The sequence below is a fragment of the Emydura macquarii genome, unplaced genomic scaffold (assembly GCF_026122565.2).
Source record: "Emydura macquarii macquarii isolate MOO-44397 ecotype Brisbane River unplaced genomic scaffold, CSIRO-AGI_Emac_v2 contig_2437, whole genome shotgun sequence".
NCBI lineage: Eukaryota > Metazoa > Chordata > Testudines > Chelidae > Emydura > Emydura macquarii.
The window spans coordinates 4,302,271-4,328,800 of NW_027132574.1; the positions used below are offsets into that span (position 1 = coordinate 4,302,271).

General features: G+C 44.5%; 1 protein-coding gene across 1 annotated transcript in view; it reads left to right on the forward strand.

Annotated features, from left to right (window-relative positions):
* The window catches only part of COL19A1 (collagen type XIX alpha 1 chain), a 258,669-nt gene that overhangs the window by 131,806 nt on the left and 100,333 nt on the right, over positions 1-26,530 (forward strand). The window contains exon 13 of the mRNA XM_067562524.1: positions 887-940. Within this exon, the coding sequence (XP_067418625.1) occupies positions 887-940 (54 nt within the window). The remainder of the gene's footprint in view (positions 1-886; positions 941-26,530) is intronic.

Consider the following 26,530-nt stretch of genomic DNA (forward strand, 5'->3'; position numbering starts at 1 on the left):
CACCAATATTTGTTAGACCTATAGAAATAAGTGGAAGTCTAATAAACTTTGAATTTATTTTAAATTGGTTAGCCATATTATGATCATCCATGGAAAATAAAATGGCATGCTAAAAATAATATAAACCCAGTCTTTGGTCTTAAGTCAAACTCCAGATCATGTTCCAGTCACAGATTCAAATCCACATTGGGAGTTCATTTCCTATTGGAATTTACAGAATAAATATTTAAGACCCACATGTGGTGCTAGTGATAATTGTCATGGCAGGCCATTCTGACGGGGATATAGGGAGTAATTGTAAATACTTATTCTCCACCTGAATTTAATCTTCTACTTTTAAAATTGTTTCTTGGCACACCGTTTAAAATATTAATTAATTTTTTAATAATAAACCAGAGCAAAACAGGGATGTGAGGGGGAAGTGAATTATTTCAATCCTATAGGAACCTTCTTTTACATCTCTTAGTCAAGCCCAGTATCAGAACACACACTATTTCAGCTGGCATATAATGTGTATCAGTCCTCAAACGTCTAAGAGAAGACTGTTTCATGGTGTAATTTTGTCTGTTTCTTTTAAACATCCATCCATCTGCTTTTTGTGAGTGCATCATTGCAAACATGAATACTTAACGTGCTGTTCAGTGCCTCTTGTGGAGTACTGAGCATTAGCTCCCAGGACACTAAGCACCTTGCAGGGCCAGGATCGTAATGTGGATGAAACGCCTCTTGAAGTGTAAGTAATGCTTTGCCTGTGTTGTCAGCAATAGATATATTGTACTGTATATAGAGCACAGGATTGAATATCATGATGTTTTTCCCATAATGGACTTTTCCAACTGAAAATAATTTTTGTTCAGAAAACTAAAATATATACTCCTTCACCTAGGGTGAGAAGGGAGATAAAGGAGAACCAGGACCAGAAGGCATTCACGGAAAAGATGTAAGTTGATTGATAACAACAATCTATAATTTATAACTTTTTAAAATAATTTTTATGCTTGTGTATAAATAGCTCCCATTATAAATTATATCCTCCCCTAGAAGGCAAGAGACATAATTGTTAGTTTAGAGAATACTCAAGCTGCGTTGAAAAGTAACAGTAGATTCCTCTATAACTCCCTGACTGCCTTCCATTCATACACTTTTTCGATTTCCTGTTTTAAAAAAAAAAAAAAAAGAGAGAGAGAGAGATTATAGGAAGCCCAGAAGAGTCGTCATTCCTATTAGGTTTTAGTCAGACTAATTCGAATGAGGTTAAACATAAAATGAAACAGTACAATGTAATGTAACAATAAAAATGTTACTTACACAGAAACAATGAGTATCTGGTAAAGCAGTAAAAATAAGTATTACACCTTAGGAAAAGAGAGTGAAAAGTCTCTGAAAGCCTGTATGGTTTCAGAGCTAAACTGGGGAAGGAAATTTCAGGAGCGGGAGTAGGAAACATTAATGTGAGTGTGAGATAATTTGATGGAAGAGTAAGAGGTAAAAGGAGGGAGCACCTAGGAATTACTGCTCAGGTGCCATAAGGGAAACTGGAACAAGTTTGGAGATTGGAACTGAGCCCTGGGGATGTGTGTGTGTGTGTGTGTGTTTACTGTTTGTTTGTTTTGGATATTTTTGTGAGGGAATGGGGACTTTTGGAGTAAGGGAGAAGCTGATGCTGGATATTTGATGTCTGAGAAGGATAAAGGGTTGTTGGCTACAGTCAAAGATGATTATAGGGCAAAAGAGTTTTTTTATTGGAAATAGCATGCAGCATTTAGTACAGATTTCTATTGCACCAAAGACTTCCCGCAGCACTTAAAACTTGGGATGTGCCAAGGCATCTGCTTAAGCGGGCAATCTCTTAGCTCACCCACGTTGCTGCACAAAGTATTAGGCATTTGCTAGGGAATTCAGCAAGGTGGTTTTAGTACCTACCTCTCCCCCAATGCATCCCCTTCAGGAGTATCATCATGTCTCCTTTGCAAGCCAGTTCTCTGTTTTGCTAGGAGTCTGGGATCTCTATGAGGAAAGCATATGGGCAAGTTTTAAACCATCATTGCCAATTTGCATCAAACCACAAAGCATGTTCACATAAAGGAAGGAAAATTCCTTCAGCTTTGGAGCTCACACAGAAAACCAGTATCTGTCTGCTGCACCTGTCTTAATTCTTCCCTGTGTCACCTTCTCCCTGGGACTGTGAAATCCCTTAGATAGTTACTCAGGTGAAGGGCTTAATACCAGCACTGTTTCCCCTTAGTGAATCCTACTTCTGCTTGAAAGAAAAGAAAAGGGGAGTGGGCAGAAAACCTTGATTTATTTTTCCTCCTGAGATCAGTCCCAAAAAGATGACTTAGAGAGTTTTAAGTGCAATACTATAACAAATTATTATTAATTTCTCCCTCTGAGTCCCCTTTGTGACCTCGTAGGCTAGAGTCAACCTAGAGTAGGTCCTGTTCCTGAGGGCAATAAAGGCATTCAGCTCCAATTGTAGAGAGGCAGTAATGGATATTGAGGGCACTCAGCACCTCATAAAAAGCCATCACGTACATTGCAGGATCTGAACCCAGTTCTTAATTTGTAATGAAAAAGCGTTGGGGCTCAAGGAAATTTTTTGATGGGGCTATGAACTGCCCAGCCTAGAAGTGCCGGGGCTCAGCCCTGGCAAGCCCTGGCACAGGTTAAGCATTATCTGAACCTGAATGTATAGCTTCTGTTGAAAACTAAGAACATTATCAGGATCAGATCTGGAAGCCAGGAGAATTAGTTAGCAAAACATGTTTGGCCACTTAACCAACTGGGAAATTCAGCTCTTGATGCCAAAGCTTTTGGATAGTGTAGATAGTGTTTGCTAATAGCTTTAAACAGTGATTACCATTAATTGCATATAAGCTAGACATACAGTTTATAGCTTTTTAAATGTGCTTCCCATTTATTGCACTGTTTATTTCAACTGGATTTTTAATAAATTGAATATTATTTGCAGAAAGGATTTTTTTCTTGTATTAAGTAGCTGTATCTTTATACCAGATATCCAGTCTTTCTACAGTCCAATGACTCCCACAATTCTTGATGTCTGGGCTTCTCTTCTCTCTGGAACTCACACAGGCAGAACAGAGTTTTGGAGCCTCAAGGTTTTACCACGTCCCTCAGCTCTTGCTTGCTTCCAGTTTCTCTGCCTCCAGGGCAGCATGCAGACACCTAAAGGGGGCTTTTTCCTCAAAATTAGGAGCAGTGCCCCTGGGTCAGTTTTTTTTTAATCCAGGTGTAGCATCCCTTAAAGCCTCAGATGCAATGCCTCTCTGCTGGCTCCTCTGCATCTTCCAGGTATGGCAGAGCAGCCTAGAAAGCACCAACTGAAATCCAAATGGTGCTGCATCATCAGACTGTCCTCCTAGGCTTGGCTGACGGTGAGTTATGCCCAACCTGCACCCAGCTTTCCATCCCTAACTCTGTTAGGACCTGGGGCTATGAGTCATACAGACACGTGGGGTCCCCTAGCCACCACATCAGCATGACTCTGATATGGGAAAAATGGACCAGGGGTCTATGGGCAGAGCAAGGACAGGCTCAAGGAATAGGAGGACCCCAGTTAGTTAACTCAGGATTAAGTCCAAAAGGGCCCCTGGAGAGCAGAGAGGGCAGATGTTGTGGGGTCACAATCTCCCCTCCCCAGCCTAAATTGGGTCCTAAGTGCCCTGGAAAAAGGAACAGAGCTCTTCTTCCCAATTTGGCCAGGAGAGCTCTGGAAGCATTCCTTCTCCCCCAACCATCATTGAATGGACTCAGAAAGAGATTGTTGTGTATTTTGCATCTTGCCTAATGGCCTAGGTTGCTGCAGCAACAGAGCTTAGCTTGTTGCCGTAGGTATAGAGTTAGACTATTAGGGGATAACTCAGCCAGTCCTGGCTGATTTTTAGTGTTGGTTCAATAAAGACGCTCCCTGTGTTGCATCTCTCTGTGTTTTTGTGCTGGTTTCTCTCTCTGAATATAAGCAATTAAAAAGGATTCAACATAACAGAGATCTTGGTGAGAAGACTTCAGGCTCTCAGCAAGGCTAGCTGTGGGGGAGCATGTATGCTCTGTAAGTGAGCTAAAAAGCTATAAAATAAAAGAAAGCAGAAAAGGGGAAGAAAAAGTATAGAAGGTCTAGGAGGTCTGAGTCCTCTGACTCCTCTTCTTCCTCTCTCTCATCCTCAGAGTATGGTGAATTGTCAAGCTCTGACTCCTATCAGGACCAGGAAAAGACTCAGCAAAAATTTTTCCCTCTGAGCAATTTGAGGCCATGTGCAATGAGGTTGTATCCACTATGCAGGTTCAACCTAAACAAAATCCTGAGAGTAAGTCTCTGAGCAAATATCTCCCTTCAGAATCCTTCCCTGAAGCCACAGTTCCCTACACTCCTCCTTCAAGGAAGTGTAATCAGGGATGAATGGGATAAGCCAGACAAGAGCAAGCATGTTAATAGAAATGATCGTGGATTCTATAGGATCCAGGAGCCAAAGGTCCCAGTTACTGAGATGCTGATGTTGTTATAGCATCCCTGGCTAAAGTTATGATTATCCCCTCAGAAAGAGAATTCTTTCCTAAGAACAAGGATAGAAGAATGAAGGCCACTTTCAAAAAAAGACTTTGAGGCCTCTTCATCCTCACTCAAGGCATCCCTAGAAGTTACTTGCTTTGCGAGGGCATCTCTCTCCTAGCTGGAAGATCTCAGAGCCCTCGAGGATAGAGATCACCCTGACGTTGGCTCATTTTTAAAGAAAATTTCCCTGGCAACAGCATTCATGCTAACAACTAACGTGATAAGATTCCCAGCCAAAGCCATGGACTCCAGCTTAGTGACAAAGAGCCACGTCTGACTCTGTCCATGGAAGGTGGATAGCCACTTGAAGCAGGTGCTGTGCTCAACCAAATTCACGGGAACCCTGCTTTTTGGAGAGAAGCTAGACAAGGTAGTAGCAGACAATGCTGCAAAATCTAAAAAGTACCTTCCAGTCCCACACTTTGCCTTTGAGAGAGCACAGACTGGCCTCCAGACAAAAGCATTCCTTTCACCTTTCATCCTCTCAGAAATATCAGCAAAGATACAGCACGTTTTCCAGAGGAAGGCTGTGGAACCATGGCTCGAGAAGAAAGCCCCAAGGGAACCCTGCAGCTTCCAAAGCTTCTTTATTAACAAAGACCAGCTGAAGGCTCTGCTTATGGAGGCAGCCTTTGAACCCTCCCCTGCCAACTCTGTACCAAGCACATCAGCCTCAGTGCAGAGCATCCTGCCGGAACCAGGCTCCTCATGGCACCTCTCCTCTTCTCCATCTCCAAAGAAGAGACAGAAGAAGCAGCTCGTGGAGAGAGGCCATTCCTCAGCACTGAAGCGGTTGAAAAACGGAGTACTGAGTCGGGCCAGCTGCCTGAGTCGGGACACTAAAGTCGAGGGTCTCCGACTAGAGCACCAACCCCCTTGAGGGAGCCACCCCCAACTCCAGTGAGCATAAGGGGGCCCCTCCAGTTAACCATCCCAGCAATGCCAGAGGCGTTTCAGGTTGCGAGGGACCTGATGGCTCTACCATTGCCTCCAACCCCGAGACTCCCTCTGGTGCTGGATAGAGGGAAGGCCCCGTTGTCAAAGGGCCCCCACAACATTCACAACGTTTGGCATCACCAGGACCGTGGTCGCTGGTGCAGAGGAGGTCTCCACCCTGAGATCGCTTTTGTGGTCTCCTGCATCGAGACACTTACGCTGATCTGAGTGGAGGCGATTGCACTCTCTACGGCGCCATTCTTCTATGTCCTGGTACCAGTCCTCGATGCCACAGCTCCAAAGTAGGCAATCTTGGCACCAATCCTCAGCATCTCAATCCCCAGCACTTCATTGGCATCTGTTGGGTCACCACCATTCCCGGGACTCAAGACCCCAGTCTTTCTCCCTGCAACACCACTTCCCAGTGCCACATTGCAGCCTCACGGAGGAACTTACATCTCCTACATGGTCCCCACACAAGGATTCCTACTCTTCGGATTCAGAAGAGGACTACCTCCGAAGCAGCCACCATCAGCAACAGGAGGCACAAGGGACCAGGGCAGGCCTCCCTCTCCCAGGCTAGCCTCAGGAACAGAGGTCGCTGCAATGGCCTTATTGAAATCTGTGGGCATTCCCCATGGCAACAGGTCTCCTGTCATACTGCTCCTCAGGGAAGTTCTGTGTGTTACTGGTGGCCCAGGAGGAGGAGGCTCAGGACTCAGCATCTAACCATGGCACCGAACCCCAAGTGCTCGCGTCGTCCCAGGCACAGGAAGAATTTCCCTCCCACCACCACCAGTTCTGCCATTCTCCTCTTCATCCTAGGACAAGGAGATCACCAGTGCAGAGCCCTCTGTCCCAATAGATGACTTCAGGGCTCACCAAGAGGTCCTGAAGAGGGTGGCTTTCAACTTGGCCTAGAGGTGGAGGAGCTCAAGGACTCATCAGACACCCTCTTTGATGTATTGGCGGCCGCGGTGCTGGACCAGGTTGCTCTGACTGTATATGGGGAGGTGGTCAAGGCTCTGTAACAGACGCCATCTTTGCTGTCACCAACATTTAAAAGGGCTGAAAAGAAGTACTGTGGCTAAGGGATGTAAGTACCTCTTTACACATCTGCTCCCTTGATCTCTACTGGTAGCGGCGGCCAATGAGAGGGATCAGCAGGGATAGCTGAATTTCAACCAAAAAATAAAGACTCAAGGAAGCTGGACTTCTTAGGCTGCAAAATTTATTCCATAGCCAGTTTCCAGTTTCAAATTGCCAGCTGGGTAGGTACAATTTCAACCTCTGGATCTCCCTATCGAGGTTCACTGTGGTGCTGCAATACGAACACTCCCAGGATTTTGCCACCATCTAGGAGGAGAGCAAGATGGTGGCCAGAGCGGCATTGCAAGCAGCACGGATGCAGCTGATTCGGTGGCAAGGTCTATGTCCTTAGCTGTGTTCATGCGCTGCTGTTCATGGCTGCAATCATTTGGATTGTCCCAAGAAATGCAGCAGTCCATTCAAGATCTCCTTTCTGATGGCTCTGCACTCTTCTCAGACCAGACAAATGCCAGACTTCATGGTTTAAAAGATTCACGAACTATCCTGCCCTTGTTGGGCCTTCACACACCACAGGTCACGAGAAAGCAGTTCCGCCTGCCTCAGCAGCAGCCAAGGTTTCAAACCCCTTGCTCCTCTTCTTACAGAGGAAGAGATAGAGATGGGATTTTAAAGTGCCAACACCTCCTCTTCTTTTCATTCGGGGCCCTCATGGCACTCCAGTAGCCAACAGCACCCGTTGTGCCCCTGTGGACAACACTCCAGGATCCATTCCATTTGTTCCTGAACCGCTTTTCCCCCTTCTTCCCAGCAAGGACCCATATTACATTGGACAGTGGGGTCCTCAAGGTCATTTCTGAGGGCTAGATCTTTCAGTTCTCCTCGCCTCCTCCCTACCACTTTCCTTCCCTGTCCCTCTTCAGGATTCCCTCTCATGAGCAACTTTTTGTCCAAGAGGTGGAAACCATTCTGAGAGTCGGAGCCTTGGAGGAAGTTCCTACAAACATGTGAGGGAAGGGATTTTGTTCCCACTACTTCCTTATTCCCAAACTGAAAGGGGGGGCCTCACACCTATCCTAGACCTATGGCATCTCAAGAAGTATCTCAAGAGTCTGAAGTTCCACATGGTCTCTCAGCCTCTATCATCCCCTCACTGGGTTCGGGAGGCTGGTATGTCGCCCTCAACCTAAAGGACACATGCTTCCACATCTCAATCTTCCCTAGCCACAGAAGATTCCTCAGGTTCATGATGGGCCATGCCCACTATCATTTCACAGCACTGCCCTTCAGCCTTTCTTCCGCCCTAAGGATATTTACAAAAATTCATGGTGGTGGTGACTGTGTACCTAAGACAGCTGGGGTACAGATTTATACCTACCTGGATGACTGACTGATCAAAGGAAAGTCCCAGTTCTAGATACACCACAGCATACATCTCGTAAGGTCCAACTGTCATTGCTTGGCCTTGTTGATAAATGAGCTGAAGTCGACTTTCTTACCGGTTCAATGGATAGAGTTTATAGGAGCAGTTCCCAACTCCACTCAAGTCAGAGCCTTCCTACTGGAGTCTCATTTCCAAACCATGTCAAGCCTCATCAGGAACATTCATGCCTTTCCCCTCACAAAGGCCCGCACTTGCCTTCAACTGCTAGGTCACATGGCAGAGTACACATACGTGGTGTAACATACCTGCCTAAAGCTCAGACTGTTACAGTCATGGCTGGCCTCGGTGTACTCCCCAAGCAGGCACAAGTTGGACGGCGTGGTTACAGTGCCCCTGCACGTATTGTCATCCCTGAGCTGGTGGGCTGACCCACAATCAGTGATGCAGGGTATGCCTTTCAAAGGCCTAGCCCCCTCGGTTGCCCTGGTGTCCAATGCCTCAGACTTAGGATGGAGTGCTCACGTCAACGGCTACCTCAGCATTCAGGGACCTGGTCTCAGGCAGCACTCAATCTCCATATAAATGTGAAGGAGCTCAAGGCGATAGGCTTAGCCTACCAAGTATTCCTCCCCTACATGGAAGGAAGAAGGGTCCAGGTTCTAGTGGACAATACCATGATGTTTTACATCAACAGGCAGAGAGGAACTTGCTCATCGGACATTTGTCAGGAGGCTATACGTCTGTGGGACCTCGCCATTCAAAACAACTTGTACATCATGGCGTCCCACCTCCCAGGGGCTAGGAACGCCATGGCAGATTGGCTCAGCAGATCATTCTTACCTTACCACAAGTGGTTGCTCCGTTCTCAGGTGGCCAGTATGATCTTCCAGAGGTGGGGAACTCCCCAAGAGGAACTCTTTGCTTCCAGTCTAAACAAGAAATGCAGCCTGTTTTGATCAATTCACGGGGCCAATGAGGGGTCACTGTTCGATGCTTTTCTCCTCTCATGGACAGGGATGATTTTGTACACCTTCCCACCAATGCCTCTAATCCACAGAGTCCTGCTGAAAATCAAGAGGGGCAAGACAGACATGATCCTAATAGTTTCCATGTGGCTGAAAGAATATTGGTTCAGCACTTTACTGGAACTCTGAACTGCTCCTTCACCCCCCACTGGAGCTGCCTCGTTGGCCAGATCTGTTGCCACAGAATGGTGGCCAACTGCTACACCCAGACCTAATATCCCTACACCTGACAACAAGGAGGCTGAATGGTTGAATACAGACTAGCAGGCATGTTCATCTCAGGTCCAGCAGGTTCTGATGGGCAACAGAAAACCCTCTACCAGAGCATCTTATTTGTCTAAATGGAAGAGGTTTTCCTGCTAGGTATCAAGTCAGAATATCCCACTGTCACCGGACTGTCCTCACTGGCCCAGTTGCCGGGTGTTCTCCCTCGAGCTCTGTCTCCGGGGGAGGCCACAGCTCCTTCCTATTCAGGGGGGAATGGCTCGCTTTCAGCGCGCAAGCAGTCAATTGCGCTAACCCTTAGGCAGGGTGAGCAAGCACTTTATTGCCCCAGCCCTCAAGTAGGGCAGGCAATCAAGGAGTCAGTTGCCCTAATCCTTAGGCAGGGCGAGCAAGCAGCCTATCACCCCGGCCCTCAGGCAGTGCAGGCTAGCAAGCAGTGTCCTCAAGTCAGGGGTGCAGGGGACGGTACTCACTCTCAGGGTGGCAAAGAGAAGGGGAAGAGAGGGGGACACAGGCCCACCCAAATCCACTGCGTCCCAGCCCAGGGCCCTAGCAGTGGCAAAAGCGGTTGCCACTGTGTCGGCAGGGCTCCCGCCGCAACACACTGACTAGGCCTCAGATTCAGCCACAAGCGATGGCTGCCCCTGGACTACTTCCTCCCCTCTGACCCCAGTACCTGTCTCCTCGGTATCATGGGGGTACTCCGTTTGGGGTTGGCCTGTCAGTCCCTCCTCATCCACGAGTGGCAATGCAGGGAGCTCCTATTCAAGGGGCAGCTCCTCTAGGTCGTTTGGCGCGGGGAGGGGCTCGGCTTCCGGCAGCTCCTCCAAGTCCTGTCCGGCCTCAGGGAGTATCCTCCACCCAGGTTGCTCTGTGGCCTCTGCCCAGTCCCGGGGCTCTGGTGGCTCGGTCCAGTCCCGGGGTCCGGGTACCTCGGCCCGGACTCTCTGGCCGGGTTGCCTGGTCCAGCTCCGGGAAGGCCCTACCCAGTCTCCAGGCCCGGGTGGGGCTGGGGTTGGTCGGTGGCTCTGCTCCGGCCTAGTCTGGCGGGGCAGCATGTTTATCTCCGACAGCAGTCTTTTCCTGACTGACCTCTGGGGCCGTGCTTTTATATCGTCCCTTCCTGTGGAGACTCCGCCCCGCTGCCGCTGATTGGGCTGGCTGGGCAGTCCTATCGTGGTCTGGTTCCCTGCTTGCCGGGCAGACTTAGCGGCTGGGCTTGGTTTGATCAACTCAGGCTGCTCGCGCCCTCCCTCGGGCTCTGTCTCCGAGGGAGGCCACAGCACCTTCCTACACCCACCTCTTCAGACTTCGATACAGTCTATACTGGACTACTACTTATATCTCAAGGGACAGGGCTTAGCAATCTCATCAATAAAGGTTCACCTGGAAATCATTTTGGCCTTTCACCTCCCAATCCAAGGGAAGTCAGTGTTTCCCCACCACATGACAGCCAGATTCCTTAAATCTGGAGAGACTTTACCCCCATGTCCAAGAACCACTACCTTCCTGGGACCTGAACTCAGTTCTCTCAAAGCTAACAGGGCCCCCCTTCAAACTCCTAGTGATTTGCCCCTTATTGTGCCTTTCCTGGAAAGTGGCTTTCTTTGTGGCTATTAGGTCGGTGCACAGTTTCTGAGATAAGAGTGCTCACCTCAGGACTTCTGTACACAATTTTCTATAAGGATAAGGTCCAGCTGTGGCCCCATCTGGCTTTCCTGACCAAGATAATATCCCAGTTTTACAACAACTTAGATGGTATTCTATCCTAAACCACATGATGCTAGTGTGGAGCATAAACAACATATCCTTGAAATGTCTATATCGAAAGGACTAAACACAACTCTTCATTGCAGTGTCGGAAAGGATGAAGGGATTACCTATTTCCTCTCAAAGGATCTTCTTATGGATATCTTCATGCATTAGGCTCTGCTGTGGAATAGGCAAACTTACCTCCGCTGGAGATTGTCATGGCCCATTCCACCAGAGCGTAAGCCTCGTCAGCAGCAATCTTGGCACAGGTCCCGATACAAGACATTTGTAGAGGTGCTACCTGGGCCTCGTTATATACCTGTATGTCCCAGTACACCATCGTCCAGCAGGCTCTAGATGATGCCAGCTTTGGGAGGGCAATACTGCAGATGGCACATCCAAGAACTCCGAACCCTCCTCCAACGGTACTGCTGGTGAGTCGCTTAGAATGGAATCGACATGACCAAGCACTTGAAGAAGAAAAGATGGTTACTTACCTCTCGTAACTGTTGTTCTTCAAGATGTGTTGCTCACGTTCATTCCATGACCTGCCCTCCGTCCCCATGATCGGAGTTGATGGCAAGAAGGAACTGAGGAGGCACAATGCCGGTGGCACCTTATATACCATGGCATGAATGCGGGGCTCTAGAGGGCACCAAAGCTGGCCCTACAGATACTGTTAAGGGAAAAAAATTCCGGTAACCATGCATGTGGGTGCACACACACCTAGAATGGAATAGACATGAGCAACTCGTTTCAAAGAACAACAGTTATGAGAGGTAAGTAACTCTCTTTTCTGATAGATAGTTATCAAAGCCATGTTAAGTAGACTAAATTCTTTGAAATGTAAACCTGTGTTGTTAGAGCATTAAGAATAAGAGCCAATTTTATTTGTCTGTGTTTAACTATATCTTGTTAGAAGATTAACAAATGTGATTTGATTAGCTTGTAGATGTAAGCATGAATTTAGTAAGATCTGAAATATTCATTGACTTAATGGGTAATGTGTCCGATCCCTTAGGGATTGGTAAACTTTATGTACAGTGAATAATGTTTTAAGTACAGTAGTACCTCAGAGTTACAAATACCAGAGTTACGAACTGACCAGTCAACCACAAACTTCATTTGGAACCGGAAGTATGCAATCAGACAGCAGCAGACAAAACAGTTTTAAAAAGCAAATATAGTACGGTACAGTGTTAAACGTAAATGACTAAAAAAATAAAGGGAAAGCAGCATTTTCCTTTTGCGTAGTAATGTTTCAAAGCTGAATTAAGTCAATGTAAACTTTTGAAAGAGCAACCATAACATTTTGTTCAGAGTTACGAACATTTCAGAGTTACGATCAACCTCCATTCCTAAGGTGTTCGTAACTCTGAGGTTCTACTGTAAACCTCACCATATAGACTTGGCTGTCTGGGTGAAAGCCAAAGATATTTTAGCTTCTTATAAACCAGTAAGGTGTTACAGAAGCTGTTTTGTTACTGGCTCGGTGAATCTAATTATAAGAATAAACCACCTGTTTTGGGGATCGTCTCCCCTATTCTTTGCAGTTTTCCCTGATTGAGCATTCTCAGTGCGGCCCTTCCAGCAACCATGGTCACAGTGGTATGCGTCTCCATCTGGACCAAATTTTGTGGCTCGTGCCAGGCACATGAAGCAAACTCTAGAAATCCAGAAATTCCAGCTATCTTGGATTTTTTCTAAGAGTCTTCAACAAAGGTCTCTGACCCAGCACCACTGCACATCATGTGTCTACCCTTTTTAACATGATATGTGCAGGATCTGCAGGTACTGTGGCAGAGAACCTCCAGATACCCAAATTCCTTAGGACAGTCCAGTTAGCCAAGTTGGTGATTAGACCTCTTTTTTCCCAAGTGGGATACCACTTATACTAAGAGCCCTGACAAACCATCCTTTGAATCACTGACATCAGTGTCAGCATTTTATTTATCCATCAAAACTTGCTTTCTGATAGCTGTCACATCCACTAGGCTAGTGTCAGAGGTGACGGCTTTCTTTATTCAGGAATCTTACTGTATGATTCATGAAGTCAAGCTGGTGTTCAGAATTCCAGAATCCTTTATCCTAAAGGTGAACTCTTTTTTCCATGCTTCCCAAGAGGTGACTTTACTGTTGTTCTGTTTAAGGCCACAGCATCCCATTGAGTAGAGGTGGAACGCCTTAGCTGTCAGAAGGAGTCTGAAATTGTTTGCCCTTTTTGTATCCTTCCACCTGAAATGCCAAGGACTCAGAGCTTCCAACTGCTCTATTGGTAGATGGATTAAACTATGCATTGTGAAAGACTCCACGATATCAGAGATTCCAGTTCCAGAAGGGATCAGGGCACACTCTACAAGATCCCTGGTGACCTCATGGGCAGAAAGAGCTAATGCATCCACAGGGAAAATTTGTAAAGAAGCTACCTGGTCAAGTGCTACCACCTTTATCAAATACTACAAGCTGGTCTGTTCTTGGTCTTCTGCAGAGACATATTTTGGCAGGAATGTGCTACAGGCAGTGACCCAGAAATGATTTTGCCCTTTGAGCAAAGATTATTGATGGGGAGGGATACTATTTTTCTTTTTTCTGACCTTTTCTATAATCTTCCCTTCATCTGTTCACTGCTCGATACTTCCCAGACATCATGAGCCATACAGGATGGGTAGAATTGTGGGGCACACTGCTAGCAAAAAAGGAAATTATCAGTAAGACATTTTCCATTATTCAGCCCAATGTCTCCACAGTTCTACCTATCCTGTATGGCTCATGAGTTAAGCTTCAAATATTAAGTGGAATTATCACCATATGACCAGCTTCCTTGGTCTAAAGTACATAATTACTTTGTTATCTCTGGAATATTTGTTAATCATGATGTTATGCAAGTTTTACAGCTTAGAAATAACTTTTCTGGAAGCAAGCAGGAGCTGAGGGGAGTGCCCAAACTGTGTGGCTCCAAAACTCAGATCTGCCTCTGTGAGCTGCACAAGGAGGAGAGCAACCCAGACATCCAGAATTGTGGGAGAATCTACTAGCGGAAAGGAAATTAACAAAAAGAAATTGTCTGATTTTGGACTAATAGTGAATATCATTTATTTGAAAGTGCATACTATACATTCAGTTGAACCTACATTTAGGGATTCAAAGACATATTCTCTTGTAGCCTGCCTGTCTATAAAGGTGAGCTATATACTTCTGTCATGCATAGATATATGCTGACAGCATGGAAGAACACATTTGTGTTTCTTTCCATAGCTCTGGAGACATTTCTGTGTTAGCTCTTACACTATCTCTGTTACTACACAGGATCTTGTTGCATAATCCTTTTAGGATGAGTAAGGTATAATGTGTATCCGGTGAGCTCTTAGACAGGTTTGCACTGGGGTAGTATGAATACGTAAAGTATTAAAGGTTTACATTTTGAATAGTGCAATCAAGTAAGCTGTTTGTAATGTGTCAAAATGTGGTAGATTATTATCAACACAGGAACTTCAGAAACTATCTCAGAAAAATATACTTTTGAAGTCATTACACAAGACAAGAATACACTAAGTTATGTGGAAACATTGCATGATTATTTTTAACAACACTTAAAAAAGATGCTTTGGATTCAATTATCAACATGCTTAGAGATGCCAGTCATTGAATTTAAACGTAAAGGCTTGTATACCCTGTTGCTATCAGTGTCTCTCAAATTCATTCCACAAAGAGAAATGCAACATGTAATGTTTCTGAAATAATCAAGTTATTCTGCTTGCATTAATATAATTTGTACTGATAAATAGAGAGAGAGACTGAAAAACACACAAAGCTAGTGGTTTCAGTGCTGGCAGCTACTATCCCACTGCTCTGGAGTGTGATGTCCACCATTTTTAAGCTGGGGTTCTGTACTCACCACTGAAGAAAACTTAGAAGAGGTTAGTGAACAGTTTTGAACAAATGACCTAAATATAAATTTTAAATCATATCTATTATTTTAACCAAAATCATATATAAAGAAAAAGATTTACCTTCTCCTCAGATAAAATAATTGTACATATGTAGATTTATTCTAATGATTTCAGCTATAATAGCTTGGGATTAATCATGTTCTTAGGTATAAGGGAGTATATTGTCAAATCAGATAATGCACAAAGTGCTTGATTTTATGTCATGATGTGTACCCAGGCATCCCAGCTAAGATCTTGTTCTTCTTCAAAAAGTGTTCCACTCCAGGTGCACATGCCCTCTTGAACCCTTGACTGGAGATTTCTAGTTAGCAGTGCCCATTCAGGCTGCACAATGCGCCTTATACCTGCTCATGGCAGGCACTGAGGTTGTATAGAGATGCCTGGGCAAACTGCCCCTGGTTCCTTGTGTGTTGCCTTGGCCCAAGACTGAACAATAGTGTGTCTGCCTATAGTGTACTAATTTTTTCTCTCTACTTCTATTAAAGTTAGTTTAGTTAGCATTGTTGTTAGCATTAGTACAGTTAGGTGAGAGAACTGTTTCCTTATCTTTTCCCTTGGGAAGTTTGTCTTCTCCTGGTGGGGTATGCCTGGTTCCCTAGCCTTCAAACGTGGCCTCTCTTGCCAAAAGGCCATACCAGTGCACAACAGACACTCCAAGTGTGTCCATTGTGTGGGAGAGTCCCTTATTCCAAAAATAACTCCTTTTGTTTAGCCCTTAAGTCCAAAGTTAGGAAGAACAGGGAAATAAAGTTCAGACTGTTAGTAATCGAATGTTCCCTGCCACCACTTTTTGTAGTCAGCTACTCCCTCCAGAGTGGCACTACCCATTAATGAGGCTCACCTGGATATAGCTAAGATGGTATGGCAGATCCTGGCCACTATTCCATCAACATGTAGAAGGACAGACAAGAAGTATTAGGTGCTCCATAAAGACTGTGACGTCTTGTTTTCCCATCCCCCACCTATCTCCCTAGTGATGGATGCTGTGAATGAACGGGGTAGACAGCACTTTTCCAAGGCTACCATACATGACGTGGACCAAAAGGGGCTAGTTATTCATCCTCAACCTTACAGATCTGGATCGTGAGCTATCAGGTGGTCATGGCTAAATATAACTTCACTAGTTACAGCAAGCTCATGGCCTTTAGTGAAAGTCTGCCACAGGACTGCAGGGAACAATTCCAATCTATTGTTGCTGAGGGTCAGCTGTAGGCCAGAATGGCTCTTCAAGCATCCTTAGACACTACAGATACTGCTGCCAGGTCCATCTCCATAGCAGTAGTTATGCACAGGGCAAATGAGCTTCAGTTTCTGGGGTTTCCATGAGAGGTCCAAAATACATCAGAGGACCTCCCCTTTGATAGTCGCAAATTTTTCTTGGAGACCACAAATGATTCCCTGCACATGCTTAAGGATTCCAGGGTGATTCTATATTCCTTGGGCATCTATGCACCTGCAAACAAGAAGTGTTTCAGTGAGTTAAGTCACAGACTGCCCCGAGATCATGACCTGCTCAGTTCTTGGGGTACCAAAGCCCCTTGGAATCTTCCAGGAAGAGGCAGAAGTTTCAGAGGAGTAGGGCTGCCCAGCCACCATCCATGACCACTCAGGCATCATCCAAACTGCACTTTTGATAGGTTGGTCAAGGTTTCAAGCCTTCTGTTTCTCTGGCTTTACAGTTGTGTCCTTTAGTCCACCTCCCTCCCTTTGGGGACTACCTAGTCCATTTCCACCAGGCTAGGAAGCAGATCTTCACAGACTAATGGGTCTTGGAAGTCATAACATCAGGGTACATCATCCAGTTTTTGACACTCCCTCCCTTTCACCCCCTTCGCTCTACCTCTTCAGGGACCCCTCTTACCAAAAAGGATGGAGGTTGGAGGTTGATCTTAGAACTAAGACAGCTGAACAAGTTTGTGAAGCCCCAAAAGTTCAGGATGGTAACACTTACAACTGTAATTCCTGCTCTAGAGGAAGGGGATTGTTTTCTTCCCTCAACCTACAAGATGCCTACTTTCATATAGTCCTTCACATGAAATATCTAGGATTTACTTTGTGCCAAAATCACTTCCAATACCAAGTGCTTTCCTTTGTCCTTTCTTCGGCTCCAAGGGTGTTCTCAAAGGTTCTAGCAATCATGGTTTCTTACCTTGCACAGGAAGTGATTCTCATATTCTTGTACCTAAATAGCTGGGTTCTCAAAGGCCACTCTTTCAAGATGGTGGAGTTAACCACTCAAAAGGTCCTTGCTCTGTTCTGAGAGTTGGGCCTACTAAAGTCCACATTTGTACTGGTTCAAGGAATTTAGTTCATAGGAGCGTACGTGGACTCAGTAACAGCCAGAGCGTACCTCCCTTTAAGACAGATTTGTAACTCTGTCAGGACCGGTAAGGACAATTCAGGGAATTCCTTGGACGTCAATAGGGGACTGTTTTCAGCTCTTTTGCCATGTGGCAGCATGCACTTTTGCGACCAGTCACACAAGGTTAAGCCTCCACTGTTTCCAAGGTTGGTCAAGAACTGCCTATTCCCTGATCAGACACACCTTGGACAGGCGGGTGGCGATGCCTTGCATGTCAAGAACTCCCTGCACTGGTGGAAAGGGCAACTGCGCATCTGTGCAGGTGTCCCTTTCTGCCACCCAACCTCATCAGTGACTAACAACCGATGCATCCCTATTGGGGTGGGGAGCCTGTCTTGGTGCCTTAATGGTTCTGGAAAGATGGTTGGCCCACAAGCTCAGTCTCCACATCAACCTGTTGGAGCTCAGGGCAGTCAGGAATACTATCTCCATTTCCTGCCCTTTATCAGGGTCATGACAGACAATATATCCTGTATGTTTTATGTCAGCAAGCAGGGAGGAGCATCATCACTCTCCTTTTGTGCTAAAGATTTAAAGCTCTGGAACTGGTTCATAGCCAACCACATCCAGATTTCAGTAGCCTACCTTCTAAGTATCCAAAACACCATGGCTGATGCCATCAATAAACACCTCTCCTATGACTATGAATGGGAGCTGGATTCTCAGGTCCTCCAGGACATATTACAGAGATGGGGATGGCCAGAGATTGATCTTTTTGCCACCTCCTGTTCAAGGGGCTCTGGTCACCACTCACTGGGGGATGCCTTCCTTCTATAGTGCAAGAGGAATCTGTTCTGTGCATTTTCCCCAACACTCCTAATTCTAAGAGTGATGAACACAGTCAGGCAGGACAAGGCTAGAGTTAGTCTCATAGTGCCTACCTGTCCGAGACAACCATGGTACCCTTACCTGCTTCAGCTCTGTATCTAACTGTTGATCAAGCTATCAACCATTCCTCATCTTCTGTCTCAGGTCATACACTTCACCCCAACCTGATGGTTCTGTGTCTCAGGGCCTGGCTCCTGGATGGCCCTAGGGAATAGAGGTCTCCCGTGTTACAGATGTATAGAAGGTGTTATTGCACAGTAGAAAGAGATCAACCTGCACTACTTACCTGCAGTAATGGAAGAGATTCACCCACTGATGCAGTCATAGTTACCTCCAGCTTGAGTTGATTCCCTTTTCCCTCATCCTGAATTACTTGCGGGATCTGAAGTTGTTTGGGTTATCCTTCAGCTTGGTTAAGATACACCTGACTGTCATATCAGTCTTTTATACCCCAGTCAAGAGATTCTCCATTTTTGTTCACCCAGTATCGTCCAGATGTATCAAGGGTCTGAGTAATCTTTTTCCTCACATTAGACACCCCACTCCTTCTTGGGACCTCAGTCTGGTCCTTAACCGCCTTGTGAGATCTCCATTTGAACTAGTGACTACCTGCTCCTTTCTTCACTATCTATGAGGATGGCTTTCTTAGTTGCCATCAGGTAGGCCCATAAGGGAGAGAGATCGGGGATTCTTCTTCAAGTGATGGTCCCTGTATGTATTCCAAACATGGTACACATGTATGCTATGTGCCGAAGCTGGAAGATTGCTGTAGCAGTGTCTGTCAGCCCTCATGAGCATCATACGTGGCCATGTGATTCAGGCGAGGTTATATGAGGCTGTGCAGGGCAACAATCCCTCTTCCTCTGCGATCATGGTTTTGCCAGACAAACCTTTTGTTCATTCGTAGATAGCTATCTTTCGTTTTTCATTTTAGTTAGCTGTACATAGTTCTTAGTGTTGCGTAGTTAGTTCTCTGTGTCGCTTCCTAGGGACTACGCCCCATGTCCTGAGGTTCAAAAACTGTGCATTGTGCTCTTGCTCATTCTCAGTGAGCGATGAGCACCAACACTGTCTCTGTAGTCTCAGGGAGACTCATCTCGTTGCTTGTTGTGAGATCTGTTGCTCCTTCCCTCCAGGGACTCAGGAAGTGCGCCAACTTTGCCTCTGCAAGTTCCTTATGGAGGGTGCACTCCTGCCGCATGCACAGTCTGACCCCGGACTGGTGGAACATCCAGTGCAGCACTCCTCTTAGCACATCCCACGCCCCAGATCCCGCGGCACCAGTGGTCTGAGATAAATCCAAGCTTGAGAGCTGGAAGCATTTGCATAGGCATCGGAGCAGGTCCCCATCACAGGCTGCGTCCAAGCGCAGGGCTCCCTTCCCGAACTGCGCTGTGTCATGTGAGATGTCGAGCGCAGACCTCGCCACACCACCGGCTAAGCTACCTCGCTCTGAGGGTAAGGTGAAGAAGAAGAAGAAGGATTCAACAGCTCCACCTCCTGCCATGCCAGTCATGGGGGCACAGATGAGACATCTGGGGTACTCCATGTACCTTACCTGCATGACTGGCTCCTGGTCATGCTCTCCCATGCTGAGATTACGTCCGCGGTTCATGCTCTCCACTCTCTCTCCTCACCACTCTCAGTATCTGTTCTGGCCCCGCCATTTTTGGTTTCCAGACCTCCTCCAGTTCTCTACCAAGGGTTGGCCCTAGAGCAAATGGATCCCGAGGCAAGGAGTATCTTCGCCCCTTCTACCCCCATTTATTACACTTTTGAATACCTTATTTTTTATTTCATTTGCAGCCCATTTCGTTACTTTGGTGCACAATTTGCATGCATGATTTATCCCTGCCATATGAGTGTTTTCCTGTCTGTTCAGCTGCTTATTAAGATCACTTAGTGGCTTCCTGGTCAGATTTGTAACATTGACTGTGAGGATCTTCCAACTTGATGCTGAAAACAGGACATATATGCTTTGCAGTACTCCAAAGAAAGATACTGAATTTAAAGAAGATGAGACTGCATTTGACAGAACCAGGTTGAGGGAATGGCAGCCATAAAGAAAGCTCTTGGATTCAGCTCAAAGATGCTTGCCTGGACACCACTATTTCCTCTCTTCATGTTCACACTGTTGTAGCCTTGGCCATGGCAGTCCTGAAGCTTTATTTTATGCTCATTCAAAACCTTTATAAACACTTTTGTTAGGCCTTTTCCAGTAGAGTCGTCCACAGACCGGAAACAGATAAAGTGTTCCTTTATTTGAATACAGCCATCCTCGTCATCAACAAATGTTACTGTAAATGACATCTTTTTACTGTGACTAATGTTGGCGTGCAGTCCATTATTACGGTGTAGTACTTCACTTTGTCAAGTTGCATCAATATGTTATTAAGCACCTTCCTTGCCATAAGGTCAATCAATTCATTTTGAATTCTTTTGCTGCAGTATTGGTCCATAACATCTTTACGAACTACTCGACGTATGTACTTATGCATGACATCATCATGTTTCCCAAGGACTCTACCAAACTGAGGAAATTACTGCTATGTTCAGTGAACAACTTCTCCAACAAGCCCCAGAAAGCCAAATTGTTCTTTGCAAGGAAGAGGGTAATTCAGATCAGACGCTCGAGCACGTTCCTCCAGTGCTGGATTTCTATATTAATAATGCACTTGTTTCCTAAGTCTATGCATTTATTCAGAATGAGAATAGACTTGACTTCTATCCATTTGGAGTAGGCCGTAAAATGGCCAGATAACTTTTCACGTTGCTTCAGAGCATCAGCTAAGTTATGCCAGTATTTGTACCCAGAAAGTTCAAGCAACGATTTGGAATTCTTGTCAAATATTTTGCAACAAAAACAGAACTCTTTGTCAGTTCATATGGAATAAACTAGCCAAGACCGATTCAGTTTCTCACCATTCTCAAGCATTCTTTCACAGTTGGACTTTGAGAAGTGTTGCTTCTTCTCAATTACTGGAAACGTCATATCCTTGATTTTGCCCAGCCTGTTCAAAATTGTTTGATCTATATTGGCAGAGTTCAAGATTGCCAGCCACAAAGCAGGATTTGATGTATATATTTGAGGTGTGCAATTTTTCTCACTGCTGTTTCAGTCATCGTGTGAGACTGATTCTTCTTTATCATTTCTCTCCTTTTCACGTAAACCAGATTTTTTTTTGTCATTACTCTCTTTTTCATGTGAGCCACTCTTTTTTATCATCACTCTCCTTTATGCCACCAGGAAAAGTGGATGATTCTCCATCACTTTCCTCACAGTTCCATTCCTTATCTTCAGGTAAATTGCGATTTCCTTAGTAATAGGACTACCATCATTTATGCTTCGCTCCTCAGTTTCTTCTGTATTGGGATGATCGCCACTGCCTAAAGCCCCATCTGTATTGTTCTGTTTCAAATATTTTCTCATCAGATTTGTCCCTTGCTGCAAACTAGATTGCAGTTGAGCTTTTTGCTTCGTATACTGAGCTCCTGAAGGCTTCTGCTTAGGGCATCTTTTATTTTCTGTGCTGGGAAACAGACGGTAATAGGGGGAGCAAAAGTCTATGTTCTGTAGTCTTAGAAAGTCATCAAACATTGTGTTAAGCATGGCAAAAGAAGTAACAGTATTTCTTTTATATTGTTGTGCAAATGGGGTTCGATAGATATCTCTGGCATCTCATTAAATATGTCCTTTATTAGTCACTACTTACACTCTTTAACTCTTAAAACACAAGTACACTTTCACAATGACACAATAAAACAAGGTTCACAATATCACAGCTGGGCTTTTTCTTCCCTTCAGTTCATTCTTGTATTTCACTGACTGACTGGTGACACCCTGCACCTTATATACCCGCCAAGCCCTCTCCTACCAACACACCTCAAAGTGGGGCTCTGCGTGTATCCGTGCATGCTATGCATTCTCCAGCACCCCACTGCTTGGCACGATTATGGCTCAACATGGGTGCAGGTGGCCACATCCACCTCCTTGGTGGATGTCTCCTGGCATGACATCTGCTAAACAGTGACGTGGAGTTCTGTGTATACCTTCACCACCCATTATGCCATCGTCCAGGGAGTGGCTGCAGATGCGGCTATGGTCCATGCTTTCCTCCAGACTGCAGACTGCAATGCTTCTTGCATCCTTGCACCTGCCTCCATGCTGATCACTGCTGATCACTGCTTGGTACTCAACCAAGCCATGAATACATATAGGGACCATTACTTGAAGAAAAAGAAGAAGAAGAAGAGGAGGTTACTTACCTGTAACGAGGTTCTTTGATATGTGTGGTCCCTATTTGTATTCCAATACCTGCCCTCCATCCCCTCTGCTGCAGGCCACGCTGCTCTATGGTAAGAGAGTGACTAAGAGGGTGTCGCCTCACACAGCCTCATATAACCTCGCCTGAACCACGTAGATACACATAATGCTCATGTGGGCCAATGGACACTGCTACAGAAATCCTCCAGTGCCTGGCATGCATGCACAGCCACATTTGGAGTACAAATAGAAACCACACATCTCGAAGAACCTCCAGTTACAGGTAAGTAACTTCCTCTTTGATGGCCCATCCCCCCATTCACTTTCATGATAAGGTCTCTTTATGTTCACATCCCAGTTTCTACTCAAGGTTACTTTTAATATTTTATTATTTTAATCTTAACTAATCAATCTCTATACTGGTATGTATGAGAACTCAGTTCTCAGGAGAAATCCTACTTCCATACCCTGGCTGTTAGAAGGGCCTTAGTCTTCTATGTGACAGGACTAAGTAGTCTAGGAGATCACTAAGACTCTGTATATCATTCACAAATAGATCTAAGTGGGCCCCCATTTCTTCTCAAAGACTTTCAAAATGGATATCAGGTTGTATCTACACCATTTATGAGTCAGCAGGTGCTCCAGCCCTCCGATAGTGAGAGCTCATTAAACCATCTTGTAAGTGACATCTGCAGCAATTATGAAGAATATCCCAGTTTCTGAGATATGTAGAGCTGCTATCTGGACTTTCATCCATATGTTTTCACAGCATTACACCCGCTCCAGGCCATCAGGTCTGATACTGCATTTTGTGAACCCACCACCTCCTTAAGGGGAACTGCTCGGTTATCACTTAGAGTGGAGCAACCATATAGACACTACTCAAAGAAGAAGAAATGATTACTCATCTTGTGCAGTAACTGTGGTTCTTTGAGATGTGACCCCCTGTGTGTGTTCCACTACCTGCTGTCCTTCCCCTCTCCTTTAGTTGTTCTTTAAGAGGATAACTGGATACAGAAGGAACTGAGGGCAGTTTGCCTACTCTGCACCCCTATATAGCCTCTGTCTGCCATGAGGAAGTGGCCAAGTAGGCACTGCTAGCTAGAAATCTCTGATCAAGGGCTTGAGAAGCACATGTGCACTTAGAGTGGAGCACCAATAGGGACATATGTCTTAAAGAACTACAGTTACTGCACAGGATGAATAACATTTCCTTTTTATTGCAATATTTCCTTTCTTTCTGTTCTTGTGAGAGTTTTCATCCAGCCAGAATAAACTGGGATGTCAGATGTTTTTTTTAGATCAGTAGTATGAAGTGCTGAGGTGTGACCCCAGATTTTATTTCCCTTACCCCCAGATTAATTATACTTGCTATCTTATTTTGTTAGTCCCATTCAGAACAAGGTTTGGGAGGGGAACTCTAAATATATTCAGTCACTTTGCACAAGTCCCTATTTACTATTTAAGTCCCATCGCACATGAAATAAAAACAGATTTGCAATGTAAATACCCATTAAACTAGCTATGGAGAGACTTGAATAGGAATTGAAAAGGAAATTCTAATCAATGAAACTCTAGACTTTTCAAGCAGGCAGGAGAGAAGTTTATGTGACACTACTGGTAATTTTTGACAAATTAAATAAAATCCCTTGGAAAAATCATTATGCACAATGTTGCTGCATTGTGTCTACAATTTAGTTTAAGCACAGTTCAGAAAAAATGGAGTGGAAATGGTAACAAATATCTGAAATGAAATAAATATACTATATATTCCATGTACACTTAGACCAATTGATTAAATGAAGTGTTTTCCTTCTCCTTCAGGTAAAAAGGGTAATTGAAGGGTCCCTTTTTTGTTAAAATATTGTCACTTTTATTGAAGCCCTCACTTCAGACCTAAAAGTTCAGAGGACAGACCTGTGGAGTTAATTGGGCTGTCAAATTGAAGCAAAATATTCTACAGAAAGAAGAAATAATGTTAGGTAAAAAGGTGCTCCATTTTGTTTCCTATGACACTAGTCATAAATATTTTTATTTCTATGCTTGTGACAGCAGAAGTCAGTTGACGATTAGGCAGAAAAGGAAAACAGATAGACAGAAACATAAGAATTTTTAGACAGATCCAGTGTCAAGGTACATAGGCTCAGTATTTTGTTTTTAGGTGTAACTGCCTTACTGATGTCTCTTTTTATGTTGTTTTGAGCTTGTTTCAAAGCAGCATTGTATGGATCCATTGTGGTGCTCTGAGCAACTTGTAGGGGAATATAGATGAGAAATTCAAACTGTTTTTTAAAGGCAAAAATGATGTTACTTCATTACATTTGTTGTTTGAGGACTTTGCTAGGAGCAAAGCAGAATGGGGTGGTAGCTCTGGTTTTGAACTCCAAAAAGTCCAAATAAAGTGCAGTGTGTGTAGTGTTTGAAGACTATATTTAATGGAGAGGAACAAGAGAAAGATCAGTGCTTATTTTAGAACTACATGAAGCACATGCAGGAAGGTGGTTGTTTATGTCGAAGCATAATACAGTTTGCCCAGTCTGTTACATCCTAATGGTGTCAACCAATGTGACTCCACAACTGATATTTCAATTTAAATTTCCTGAGTGTGCTATATAGTAAGTTGTAGGTTGGTTGTCTGTGGAGTAGTATGACTCAGGAAGGGACCCATGGGTCTGCCCTATTGTCATTTTGAACCATTCTGTAGGCAGCAGTACAATGGGTTGTATGCCCTGTTTTCAGTACATTACGTAGAACTGTACCAGCATGGGAGATTTTAGCACAAGGTAAGATCAAGTCCTTTTATTCAAATGCAGGACATGAAGTTCATGTCAAGGAATATGTGTGAAAAATGTACAAACATTTTTTACATGCATCAATAACAGTAAATAATAATAATAAATAATATGCTTTTTTTCTTCCCCAGTAGCATTTCTTTAGGAAGAGAGATCTGCCATCCTCAAAAAGTTATGCCAGTCTTGTAGTATTTTTCAATTAGATGTTTGTGCAATATAGTGTTTATAATATTGTATTCTAGGTTTCAGTAAGTGGTACATAAATTGTGTATGAGGTGACTGGGTTCCTTGGTTGGGGTCCCACTGAACTTATTTGTGGCATCATTTATTCACTGACAACAGAATTTGATGTCTGTTAGTGGTATTTGTCTAATTCTTATGAGGCATGTATGCATGGGTTATCACCCAGCCTCTAAGAACATTTTATATGTGTAGTATAGTTCACATGGTGCTTAAAGGAGTCAATGAGCCAGCTAGATTTTATACAGTAAGAATTCATAGTACAAAGCATTTGGGAGCAAAAAGTTTATTTTCCTAATGTTCCTTAGGCTTCAGAATGTGACCCTAATGGTTCTTGCAGGTAAATACATACAGAATTAATAGTCTGGACACTATACTTTTCTTTAGACTTCCATGGCCAGGTTCATGGTTAATGTAGGGTAAGAATCTCAAACTATACAAATCCATATGGTAGAGTACGAGCAATAAGAGAGCTTGCTAAAATACCAGTTTACAGAAAGAGACTGCTGAAACTGCAAGTCTTAGGGTGTTGTCTTAGTTCTGTACAAAGGCCCAAATAACACCAAGGCTTCTCTTTGAACATAACCAAATAAAAATATCATTGTAGGATAGCCCCCAGCATACGTTCAAATAGCACCGAGCTCGAGATGACCTTCCTTTGGCAAATTAGGTGATGTTTCCATAGACTGGATAAGCTGCCTTGTACAGTTTGTCAGATACTGTGATACAGACCATATAAACACATATATAGACAGCTGTACACTTGTTTATTCTTTTTACCTTCTCTACTGTCCTCTACCTGTAGAGAAGTGTGCTGGCTGAAGGACCATCAGGATGTTACAAAAAGCTGTAGTGAAGCCCAGTTGGCTCAGGTGAAAACTTTGTTCTAGCCCCTTTTCTGTCATGTCCCTTTGACTTTTCTCTACTCAGCCTGTTCTCTATGGTTGGTCCCTAGGATTTGTGGAACTGTTTATTTTCCAGTTTCTGTTAATAACCAACCTTTTTGGGTAAATTGTTCTCAGAACTGTTACCAAACTTTTCCCTAAGAGGAGCTGCAACAGTATTTCTCAAACACTGAAGCTAGTTAGTCTTTACTCACTTGATACCAAGGCACCCCTAAAAATGGCATGCTTTTCCATGGCAGGCTGTCCTTAG